The sequence below is a fragment of the Hypanus sabinus genome, chromosome 3, assembly GCF_030144855.1.
Source record: "Hypanus sabinus isolate sHypSab1 chromosome 3, sHypSab1.hap1, whole genome shotgun sequence".
In the NCBI taxonomy this organism is placed as follows: domain Eukaryota; kingdom Metazoa; phylum Chordata; class Chondrichthyes; order Myliobatiformes; family Dasyatidae; genus Hypanus; species Hypanus sabinus.
In genome coordinates, this window is record NC_082708.1 from 23184026 (window position 1) to 23196827 (window position 12802).

At 41.0% G+C, this 12802-nt stretch overlaps 2 protein-coding genes across 2 annotated transcripts in view; one reads left to right on the top strand and one right to left on the bottom strand.

Moving 5' to 3' along the window:
- gabra5 (gamma-aminobutyric acid type A receptor subunit alpha5) overlaps window positions 1-1749 on the bottom strand; it is a 78505-nt gene extending 76756 nt beyond the window's left edge. Inside the window, exons 1-4 of the mRNA XM_059963854.1 lie at window positions 1682-1749; window positions 837-958; window positions 381-448; window positions 76-296 (exon numbers count right to left, since the gene is read on the bottom strand). Coding sequence (XP_059819837.1) covers window positions 76-296; window positions 381-448; window positions 837-958; window positions 1682-1749 — 479 coding nt within the window. The remainder of the gene's footprint in view (window positions 1-75; window positions 297-380; window positions 449-836; window positions 959-1681) is intronic.
- gabrb3 (gamma-aminobutyric acid type A receptor subunit beta3) overlaps window positions 1-12802 on the top strand; it is a 540833-nt gene that overhangs the window by 29472 nt on the left and 498559 nt on the right. The window lies entirely within an intron of this gene.

Sequence of the window (12802 nt, forward strand, 5' to 3'; positions counted from 1 at the left end):
GAATATGGTTTAAATCTTATTTTATTGCGACCACATAGAATCCCACCAGAACTCTTAGCAACCATTATTAATTACCTCATGGTGTAGAGCAGCGTGCCATCCTCCACCAGCCTCAGTAACTTGTTCGGCGTGGTCATGTTGTGTGCGATGGATTTCTTGCCATTGTGGAAGAAAGTGTCAGGTGTCCAGATCTTACTGGCCAGCATGTTATTCAGAGACAGTCGATGCATCGGTCCTTTGAACTTCAGTCGTTCGTCCTTCCAACTTTGACGGAAGAAGACATCGATTGTGTACTCCTGTTGGGTCATACGAAATGATGACTATGGGAAGTGGCAAACGCACGCTCGAAGGCGCAAAAGTCCCACCTTATTGTGACCTACCATTTCAGTGTCCGAGACTGGACCAAAGCTTGTAACGTAGATATCAGTTTTGACTTCGGTTATTCTTTCTACAAAATGCCAAAACATAGAGTAAGGTTTTATTTGTGTATTCACCCATCTCTTTCATGTTCTTTCGCCATCTAGAGCTACCAATGGTAACGTACTTCACAGATTGAGCAACACTGGAGATCACAATGACCTGTTGTGCTTGCTTCCTATATTCGATGGAACGACTCAGTTAATCCCAATGAGACCATGACAATTAGCTTGTTTAAGCAAAAACCCTAGCATCCCCCTAGCCAGATTTCCTTTGACATTCAAGTCTGCACCTCTCATTTCTCGTCGATGTGATGCGCCTAAAATTGGTGGCTGATACCTGACCGCTCGCCTCAGGACACAGGCAATTGATCGGTTTTACGGAGGTCAGCTAGAGTGATAAGAAGGAAGAAAACCCACCTCCTAAACCAGGTCTGAGTCTGTTATCATATCCATCGAGTAGACTGTCCAATATGCGAGTGAAGATGGTAATGTTGTCATTGCTGTGTTGATCAATTATTGGAGCGACGCTCTGCGAAAAACTGAAACGGATAAAGGTTAACCTTACTCCCTTCTAGTAAATTTAATAAACTCGTGACCTTTACTAGAGTTCGTAGTTTGATAAGTGAGGTATATCATATCTCTTGATTAATGCACTATGCTGAACCCGTCTCTATAAAACCAACTTTTTTTTACGCCACCGATTTTCGCAAACTGACTAAGGCGGAACATGATTTAGGTCACAGACAATAAAAATCAAACCTTACTTGCGTTACTTTTTCTCATGCCAGGGCAGAAATTTGGGCCTTTTAGGCCTTTCCCGTCACTTCATTTAGTTTTGATATGGACAATAGACTGTAAAGGAAACCTGAATATGATCGCCTTTTGGAAATACATGCACTATTTTTAGTTGCTGGGGTTTAGCTGAGCGTTAAATATAGAGCGACCAGCACTCAAGTGCTGACTTCCATCTCGAAGCTAACATGAATGTTAATGGTTGTATACATGAACGCTTCTAGTACATGCAGAAAAAAAAGACAAATTAAACTGAAGGAATCTAACGAGATAGCTCGAAGTCAATTGTCATGTCCTCTCATGCATTGGTTTTTTCTATTCTTCTCTCGAAGAAGCACATTAAATTGAACTCTGTTGGCCCAGGTTAAGTTCATGCTAATCACATGCTACAAATATTGAAAGATGTGATACGGATCGATCACTAGGAACCTCCATGTCGCCTCAAAACTTTGCATCCGTTGGGAACTTACCTCTGCCGCCAGGTTAGACTCGCTACAAGGAGCAGCACGGTCATTCTGTATAATCTGCCACCGCCCATGTCCGCGACACCTTGACTTCAAATGATTCCAATCCAGACCAAGGCTTGCTCGCCCTCCCTGAATCCGACAGAGAGGCAGCGTTCAGTATATCTGAGACCAATAAACGCAGTGATTAATGTGATCGTTATAACCCGGGAACAGGCATTGACCAAACAGAATATATCAACTCTTTTTACAGCTCAGGGGCGGCGGAATTTGATTTAAAAGCGCCACGCAGAAATCCCCCGAGTCAGATTACTCCAGAAATAAAGCCTATGGTAGGACATTAACTCATTTTTTGACGATTGTAATTTTAAGTACCTTTTCAGTCATGGATGGGTGTAACAAGAGTTGGACCCAATGCAATGCTTGGTAATGCAAACGAGCAAAAGCCCGGGCAGGTAGCGCTGTTCTTTCAGCAATAGTAGTCATACACAACAAAAGGTTTTAGACATCCGAGCCTTTATCCAAATTCTGCAACTAGAATAGAATTCAGGTCAGCAAGATCACCGGGGCGATTTTGTTCCGCAACTCGTGTGTTTGCAGATATTTTATGTACAATGCGTTAGAGAGCAAGACATCGAATGAATATTCAGACCCTTCCAATCACTCAAATAGACCATGCATTCTGATTGTCCTCAACTTTAAATACCTTCAGGCTAGAAGACTGTCACTTTGCGCTATCCTTTCAGCACCACTATGAAGAAAATTAGCCCAGCCTCGGCAGCAGTAGGAAGATGTGTCTGAAGTCTGCACCTTCCCCCTCCTCTCTCTGTGGTCATTCGGCAGGCTCGGTTGTCCACCTGCCTTTCTCTTTTCAGCGCGGGGGAGAAAGCTTGCTAGAACAGGGCTGGGGGTTCGGTAGAGGAGCCCCCACGAAGTCTCACACTCAGGATCAGCGGCCGCTGCCGACGCTGCCTTCGCCTCCTCCCTGGCTCCTCTCCTGTGCTGGAGGCCGGGTGCGCGCGCGCGCGTCCCCGGTGCGCTCCGGGCTCTCGCCCATGTAGGCTGCGCGCTCTCTGTAGCTTTCACAGAGGAAAAAGTCCCGCTGCCAGAGTGGAGGAAGGGTGGGGGCGAAATGGTTGGCAATGGGACAGGGGTTGGCTTCACTGTCCAATGGGGCGCGTAAGTAGAAGAACACCCGTCCTACCTTGAACATATCTCTGACTGTGAATTGGTAGACTGGAATTTACAGGTGAAAGAGTCTACATAATGCTTCACCTCATGGTAATTCGTTTTGTTAAATAATCTCCAAGATGCGATCTTTAGCTGGCAGTGACCTTCCCCGCAGAAGACAATGGACTAATTCAGTGTCACTGGAACGAGAAAGAACTATTCACTTCCCCGACTTACAGCAAACAGACAAGTTTTAAACAAACAAGAGCGGGAGTCTGGGAGCGCTCAGCAGGTCAGGTACAGCATTAGTGAGAAGAAAATGAGAGTTCGGGGGAACATTTGTTCTGCTAGTCACTGGCACTGTCTGACCTGCGGAGTACTTTCAGAATCTTCCGTTTGTTTCGGATTCGCAATATTCAACGTTTTTACTCCATGTTCAAGATATGGTTGGTACAATCAAAGAGTGGGACGGCGATCGGGGCGTGAGGGAAACGTTGAATAGATCTGATGGCTGTGGGTGCAATTTTTTTCTTCTATTTAATACATTAAGAAGGATTAGAGGCAAATCTTAACCTCTTACGAGGAAGGAGACAGTCGTACAAGAGAGAACAGAATCCTTCAATAATTGCCGGGATGAATATTGTTAAAATCATCTGAGGGTCAAGGGTCTCAGTGTGGTCATATTGAAAGTTTAAGGGCAACTTGTAAGAAAGCGGCCAGCTAGGGTAATCACCTGTTTAAAGGGGGATTAAGTGCTTTTGAGTGAACAACACAATGAGTTATATTCAGAATCAAGAGTTAGAGAGAAGTAGTCGAGGTTACAATTACAGTCAAAGTAAAGGCTGTGTAACAAATTAGGTATTTGTATTACCATTCATGCAATAGCCACTGGCTTTTTGTCATAACTTATTTTAACTGAATTGAGTTGTAGTATTTGAAATTATATCATTGTGGTGATACTATGTTCTCAGCTATAATATGCTTCAAAAGAAAGACGCAAGAGACAGTGGGTTGCTGGTTGCTCAGCTTAAAAATATCTGTCTGTGTTGTTCTGTGTGCCTTGCTTAGTTTAACATAACCCAGACTGTTTCAGTCTGAAAACAGAGAATAGGTGTGAGAGCCAGATACCTACAGTGTGCAGGGCTTGGCTATTGCACTAGATTTGATTTTACATGGCCTCATTTTATGTGCATGTACACAGCTGACTGATTATCTACAAGCAACTCCAAAGAAATGAGCAAGAGAAGCTAATTCTTCAGCACCTTCGGAGTCTAAACTTTGGGACAGTGTATGGAGCCCAGACCAAGAAAGACTGAAGTGTATAAAAGGAATAAAGAGATGTCCCTTTAGAACAGAGATGAGGATGCATTTCTTTTGCCAGATGGTAATGAAACTGTGGAATTCATTGTCACAGATAGCTGTAGAGGCCAGCTGATTGGGTAACTAAAACAGACATTGATAGGTTCTTGATTAGTAAGGGTGTCAAAGGTTATGGGGAGAAGGCAGGAAAGTGGGTTGAAAGGGATAATAAATCAGACGTGATGGAATGGCAGAGAAGACTTGATTGGCTGAATGGCTAATACTGCTTCTACACTATGTCTTATGGTCTTATGGAGCAGCACTCTGCTGGAAACCTGATATATTACTGGTATATTACTGAACAGACTTGTAAGCATTAGAGTTGCAGTGTACAGTGTGTAATAGCCATATTGACAATTAGCATCATTACTAGTGTCTTTAGTCTAGCATTTTACACATGGGACACTGTCCACTTGACTACAGAGATATTTTTATTATTTTACTCACCAGTCTAGACGCTGCATGGCAAAATTTAACTGCTTTGGATCAGGAACTGGTCCTGACAAATATGTGACCTGACAATTCAGGTTTGTTCAGTTTTCAGAAAGGTTGGATAAATTGTTATATAATTGCAATTTCTATAAAGTTCTTTGCTGTGAATCGAGCTATGGAATCATAGAGATTCTGCAGATGTTGGTAATCTTGATCAACACACAAAATGCTGGAGGAACTCAGCAGGTCAGGCAGCAACTATGGAGGGGAATAGGGGAATAAACTGTAGATGTTTTGGGCTGAGACACATCATCAGGTTAGTCCTAATGAACGGTCTCAACCCAAATGTTAACTGCTTATTCCCTTCTATAAATGCTGTCTGATATGTTGAGCCCACTCCAACATTTTGTGTGTATTGTTCAAACTGTGGAATCTGGTGTGGATAACAAGAAAATCACTGTACATATTTTCATCTGTACTTTATGGTGAAAATATCCAATGAATATCTTAAAAAGAGGAGAAAGTTAACAAGAAATAATCCAGTTATCTGGGAGGAATGAAGGTGCTGTGTGTATTGAGTTTGTTCCATATTAAAGGAGACTGATGAATTTGATGATTTGTGGGAAAAACCGGTGTGGTTACAATAGTCAAAAGGCAAAAAAAGCTGAGGATTCAGGAGCAATGAAATACAACACACATTCCTGGACACATTCAGCAGTTAAAGCAGCATCTGCGGAGAGGGAAACTGAATTAACATTCAGATAAATGATATATGATGAGTTGTCTAAGGCATCAACCCAATATATTGCCTCAGATGCTGCAGAGTATTTCTAACATTTTCTGTTTTTATCTCAGATTGCAGTAGATTTTGCAACATACTTAAGATCTTAAGAACATTTAAAATTTTGAATTTGGTTTTTTAACTTTGGACATACAAATTTGATCACATTAATAGAAAGTTGATCTTTATTGTGTAATTTGTGCTGTACTATGCTCCTTTTGCTTAACAAAGATATCACTTTTTCCATCCTTTGCTGATAAGTTATTTGTATTAGTTATGATTAGAGCAATGTTACTTTTTTACTGATTCGCTGATTCATTTTCCTTATATCCTATACTTAATATGGTTATATGCACAGTGCTCACTTTATTACGTACCTCCTGTTGCTAACAAAATGGCCACTGAGTTTATGTTTGTGGTCTTCTGCTGCTGTAGTCCATCAGCTTCAAGGTTCGATGTGTTGTGCATTCAGAGATGTTCCTCTGCACACCGCTGTTGGTAATGCGTGTTTATTCGAGCTACTGTCACCTTCCTGTCAGGTTGAACCCGTCTGATCTTTCTTCCCTGATCTCTCTCATTTAGAAAGCCTTTCTGTCCACAGAACTGCCACTCATTGGATTTTTTTTTGTATTTCACACCATTCTCTGTAAATTCTAGGGACTTTTGTACATGAAAACTGAAGATCAGCAGTTTCTGAGATACTGAAACCACTACACCTAGAACCAACAAATATTCCACGGTTAAAGTAATTTAGATTACATTTCTTCCCCATTGTGATGCTTGGTCTGAACAACAAATGAACCTTTTGACTATGTCTACATGCATTAAGTTGCTGCCACATGACTGGCAGATTAGATATTGCATTAAAGGCGGCTGTACCTAATAAAATGGGTGTAGTTGATGGTGGCTTCTTTGATTGTTTTACAGATGTCTCGAAAGTCTTGTAGCCCTGTTCACCTCACTCCCAGAATTATAATAGCATAGAATGGGGGCACTTGGCCCATCAAGTCTATGCCACTCTCTGTACAGCAAATCTGTCAGCTCCATTCTTCACATGCAAGTTTATTTCTTTCAAATATTTGTTTAATTTCTTTTTGATTTCATTTTCCCACTCTTTTAGACACTAAATACTCTTCCTGACATCTATTTTATATCTTATGCCAAAAATATAAACATAACTTTTTATTCTCAGTTCCTTGTTCTATCAGATAATGGGAGCAGCACTTTTGTCTATCTTCTATACATCTATCATAAATTCATAAATTATGATCAAATATTTCCTCAAAATCCTTTTCTCTGAGGCCAATCTTATCCAAACCCAGGAGATTCTGTAGTTGCTGGAAATCTTGAGGAACTCGCTGCTGGAGGAACTCAGCAGGTCAGACAGCATCCATGGAGAGGAATGAGCAGTTGACATTTTGGGCTGAGACCCTTCATCAGTACTAGAAAGTAATGGGAAGCTAGAATACAAAGGTGGGAGGAAGGAAAGGAGTATATACTGGCAGGTAATAGGTGAGACCAGGTGAGTGAGATGGTGGGTGGGCAAAGGTGACCTATGAAGTAAGAAGCTGGGAGGTGATAAGTGGAAGAGATGAGGGCTGAAGAAGATGGAATCTAATAGGAGAGAAGAGTGGACCATTGGAGAATAGGAAGGAAGAGGGGCAACAGAGTAAGGTGATATGTTGGTGAGAAGAATAGAAGGGGTAAGAGTAAGGAAAAGGAATGGGAAAGAGTGAAGGAGAGAAATTATTAGTTAGAGAGATCAATATTCTTGCCACAAGGTTAGAAATTACTGAGATAGAATATGAGGTGTTGATCCTCTAATCTGAGAGTGGCTTTATTGTAGAAGTCAGGAGGCCGTGGGCCAACATATCGAACTGGGAATAGGGAGCAGAATTAAAATGGGTATTCACCAGGAAATCCTGCCTTCTGTGGTAAAATGATCTGAAGTGTTTGACATCCCAATCAGTAAAATGTTCGTAACCTTTGATAATTTGTCGTTATTTGTCAATCAACACTTAAACACAATTTTTATATAATAGGTTCCAATTTTCAATTAAATCAGAATTCAAAATAAATTTATTATCTAAGTATGTGTATGTCACCATATATTGCCCTGAGATTCATTTTCTTTCAGGCATTCACAGTAGAACAAAGACATACAATAGAATCAATGAAAAACGACACAAAGTCTGACAAACAATCAATGTGCAAAAGAGGACAAACAGTGCAAATGTAAAAATAAATTAATAATAATAAGAAATAAATATATAGACAGATAGATAGTAAATAAATAATACTGAGAACCTGAGCTGTATAGTTCTCTAAAATGAGTCCATAGGTTTTGGAATCGGTTCAATATTGAAGGAAGCAAAATTATCCCACTGGCTCAAGAGCCGGATCATTGAAGTGTAATAACTGTTCCTAAATCCAGTGGTGGGTTTAAGAATCCAGCCTTAGGAGTCCAGTTGCTAAGGCTCCAGTACCTCCTTCCCAATGGTAGCAGTGAGAAGGTAGCCTAGCCAGAATGGTGGGGAGGGTCCTTGACAATGGATGCTCCTTTCTTGTGACAATACTCCTTGTAGATATGGTCGATATTCAGTGCCCAGTAACTGTCTCCATTATGAGGTGTGGTTTTCTTCTCTGACTTGCATCTGATGGTACAGTTGATAGCAGCCTTGAGATACACTCTGAATATCAGAGCACAAAAGGTTAGCCGGACATGTCAATTTGGTATTCAGAGACTGGTGTACAGTTGGAGGTCTGCTTTCCTGAGGAGACATCAAACCTAGGTTCATCCCACCTGCTGCTTCATCTGGATATTAAAAGTACAAATGTTCTCTTTCAAGGAATAAATTAGATTTCCTTGGTGTCCTGGCCAATATCTGTACAACCTTCAAACAGCATCAATAAAGGCAGATTATCTTGCCATTATCATTTTGTGGATTGTGAGAACTTGTGTGAGCAAATTAGCTAATGCATTTGCTATGTTACAACAAAGAGCACACTTCAAAGGAAACTACATTGCCTTTAAAGCATTGGGATGTTGTAAAAGACACCAAAAGAAATCCAAGTCTTTCACTACTTCCAACGAACATTTAACTTTGAGCTTTCCTGTATTGAACCTCTTAAACTCTAAGACGTTGATGCAATTCATTTCTTTACTTTGATGCACTACTAAGCACTAGGATCAGAATCAGATTATTATTGCGATTCTTAAGTCTGAGCATCATTCGTAAGTCTGTAGCACATTATGTCCATCCCGCATTGCCGTGAAAATTGCTTTTAAAGCATTATATTGAACCATTTCTGCAGATTTGTACATGCTAGTTATTTCAGAGTGAACTTCTGCATGCAAACCAGATCAAGAAAAGATGTTAGGTGTTCAATTAATCAGGTGAGTTTTTATAGGAATCCATTATCTGTGGATACTCACTGGAGTTTGGAGAAGAAATCTAACGACTATCGAAAGACCTAGATAGAGCAGATGTGGGGGAGTCTATGACCAGCCTCAGAATAGATGGACTTCCTTTTAGAAAAGAATTGAAGAGGAACTTCTCTAGCCAAAGGATGGTGAATCTGTGATATTGATGGCTATGGAATCTAAGTCATTGAGTATATTTAAAGTCGAAGTTGATAGGCTCTTCTGCAGTAAGGGTGTCAAAGCTTATGAGGATAAGGCAGGAAAATGGGGTTGAACGCAACAGTAAATCATCCATGATGGAATGGTGGAGCAGATTCAATGGGCGAAATGACCTAATTCTAGTCTTACGGTCTTATGTATTGTCATTGCCTTTGGTGGTAGATTTAGTTAATCAACCAGCTTCATTTCATTCATTATCATTATGGGATTTGAACCCATGTTTCCAGGTCACTCCTTGAGGCCTTTGGATTATTTTTCAGTGATGAAACCGGTTTGCAGCATCATCCTTTTTGTTTCTTGTCAATGGTGGAAGAGCTTTGAGCCAACATAAATTGACCAACCTCAATATTAGAACAGAAACATCATTGCAACAGGAACAGATCTTGGGGCTCTTGTTCCTAAGTCCCTCAGAGTTGAATGTCAAGTTGATAGAATGTTGTTGGCCTTTATAATTCAGGAATGCAATTCAAGAGCCAAGAGGTAATATTGCAACTCTGTAACACTAGTCAGACCATTATTGTAGTCAGTTCTGGTAGCTTCATTATAGGAAAAATGTGGAAATTACACAGAGGGTGCAGGAGAGATTTACCAGAGATTTACCTGGATTAGAAAACATGGCTTGTGAGAAAAGGTGGAGTCAGCTAAGGCTCTTTTCTTTTGAGTGAAGGAGGATAACAGATGACTTGATAGAGGTGTACGCTGATAAGAAGCTTTGATCGATTAGAAAGCCAGATACTTTTTCCCAGGGCAGACATATCTAATTCAAGGAGGCATAACCTTAAGGTGTTGGGGCAAAAGTATAGGGTGGGTGTCAGAGGCAGATTTTTCTTTTGCCAGTGATTGGCAGGTGCATGGAATGTGCTGCCAGTGGTGGTGTTAAAAACTGGGACATTAGGGACATTTAAGGGACTCTTAGATAGGACCATGGGTAAAAGAACAATGGAGAGCTATGTAGGAAGTAATGATCTTAGAGTAGATAAAAGGATCGGCACAAAATCATGAGCTGAAGGGCCTGTTTTGTGTTCCACAGTTCTATGTTTTAAGTTCTAGGTATCTAACATTGACCCTCATTGCTGTGGGGGATCTAAATTTGTTAATACATCTGAGTGCCAAAGAAATCTGATGGGACTTCCTCTGTCAACGTCTGAGATCTGCATCTTACAAAATGTCAGTTACCACTGCTGCAAACTGTTTCATGGTCTCAAAAGTTACAAATGCAGCTGAGCAGTCTGAGCTCATTTGCAGCCGTCTTTACTCCTGATCCAACAGTGAATGGAAGGATATTAGTGAAACTGCTAATGGTAGTTGACCTTGAACACTTCTGTAAAGAACTCTTCCAATGATATGTTGTTTGTGGAGGTGATTGGCCACAATATCTGCAATCATTGGCATTGGGTTTGATCTTGACTATGAGACTTCCAGTTTCTAACTAAGCCAAGGCCTTCATATTTTGAGTGCAGTGAGTCTTCCTCTCTTGTAGGTAAACACTTCTGTTGTTTTTTGAACTGAAACTATGGTGGGGAGATTAGGAGCTGAATAATCCAGGTGAAATACAGAAGTAATGTTGTTAAGTGCTGTTTGATAGCACAGTCAGTCGTCAAGATGGTACCACCCTGTGGTATTCATTGAGGTTGTGGCTAAGAGGTTGTGGTTTTTTTTTAGGTTTGTGAGGATGGTTTTGAGGATAGAGAGAGTTAGGGACCAGGTTTGGGTTTAGGGATAGGAATATGGGGTAATTTCAGGTTAGGCCAGAGTCTAGACCTTCATTCCATTCTCAATGTCTGAAGGCCAGCCACATGAACGTATGATGAAGGATATTTGTGGTCATATTGGGCCAGAAGAGTAAGGAGGATGAGGACTAGCAGTTCTCCAGGTCAACAAGTTGTCAGCAGGTTCTGGGATCAGAGATCCATGTAGGCAGGAGGCACAAAGGCAGTGATACCCTAGGCACATGAGTCAGCAAATCCGGAGTTTAAGGCCTAGAGTTTGGGGTTCCAGTCATCAAAGTGTCCAGAGCTTGAGGCCTGGAGGTTCAGGTCCTCATCTGTCATCATTGGTGAGCTCTGGAGTCAATAATGAAGATCGAAGCCTGAAGGTCGACCGGAATTCCAGAAATCGAGGCCCAACAATTGAAGCCCTGAGTCTGCGACTCCACTGTGGAAATCAAAGTCTGAATGTCTGCAAGTCAAGGAGTCTGCTAGAGGCTGGAGGCCCAGAGATGGCCTGTTCTGAGGTAGGAGGACTACCTGTGAATGTGGGTGGGTGAGAGGAAGGAATGGGGCTTGCATTGCTGCTGTTGTTGTTGCTGTGTGTGTCGTTCTGCTCAACACTGTAAGCATGCTACGTTGGTGCCAGGATATGTGGCAACACACGTGGGCTGTCCCCAGCACATATTCAGTTTGTGGCTGGCTGTTAATGCAGACGATGCATTTCACTGTATGTTTCAATGTACATGTGATAACTAAATGAAACTGAATCTGTGTTTAGTAAATGACTGAGAGTGGCCTGTCATTTATTGAAAAGGATATTTCTGCTTTATGTGGACAGAAGATACCTGGGCAACTTTCCACAGACTTGGATAGATGCCAGTGCTGCTGTTATACTGGAACAACCTGGCTAAGTGCTTGGCTAGATTTAATGTGCAAGACTTCGGCACAAATGCCTTGCAATTAATGTTTTCTGTAGCTATTGCTGCTTCCAGGATCCTCTGTCAATTCTGATGTCATGTGAAGTGAATTGAACCCCACCTTCTCTGTTGCTGAAGAGGTCAGAAGGATGCTTGTGTACCTAATAAAGTGACAACTGAGTTGTACATGTGTGGTCTTCTGCTGCTGTAACCCATCCATTTCATGGTTTGATGTATAGTGCATTAAGGGATGTTTTCCTGAACACCCTCTAGTACAACACCTGGTTATTTAGTTACTGTCACCTTTCAATCAGCTTGAACCAATCTGGTCGTTCTCCTCTGACTTCTCACATTAACAAGGTAACAAGGTGCTTTTGCCCACAGAAATGCTGCTCGCTAGGTGTTTTTCTTTCTTTTTCGCACCATTCTCTGTAAACTTTATAGACTGTTGTGTGTGAAAACCGCAGGAAATCAGCAGTTTCTGAAATACTCAAACTGTTAAGTTTTCTAACTCCAAAACATAAAACTAATTGAAAGGAAAACATGGAGCTGGGATAACATGTCTACTCCTAGTTTGTTTTTACTTTAAGTGAGGCACACACTTTATGGCATGGTGGTGTAATGAAGTACTGTACGCCATTCCCATTTTTTTTACATAAAGAATTATTCAAAAAACAAAGAATGCTTAATCAAACAACATATTACCAATATTGCTCAAATATTTTTGAAATATTAAATGCACAACATTCGTCCCTACTTAGCTTTAAACTCCTACTCAATATATAATTAATCTCAACATATATACAGTGGCACGCGAAAGTTTGGGCACCCCTAGAGATTTGAGCTTTCAGATAACTTTTACCAAGGTCTCAGACCTTAATTAGCTTGTTAGGGCTATGGCTTGTTCACAATCATCATTAAGAAGGGCCAGGTGATGCAAATTTCAAAATTTTATAAATACTCTGACTCCTCAAACCTTGTTTAAACGATCAGCAGCCATGGGCTCCTCTAAGCAGCTGCCTAGCACTCTGGAAATTAAAATAAATGATGCCCACAAAGCAGAAGAAGGCTATAAGAAGATAGCAAAGCGTTTTCAAGTAGCCGATCCCTCCAATT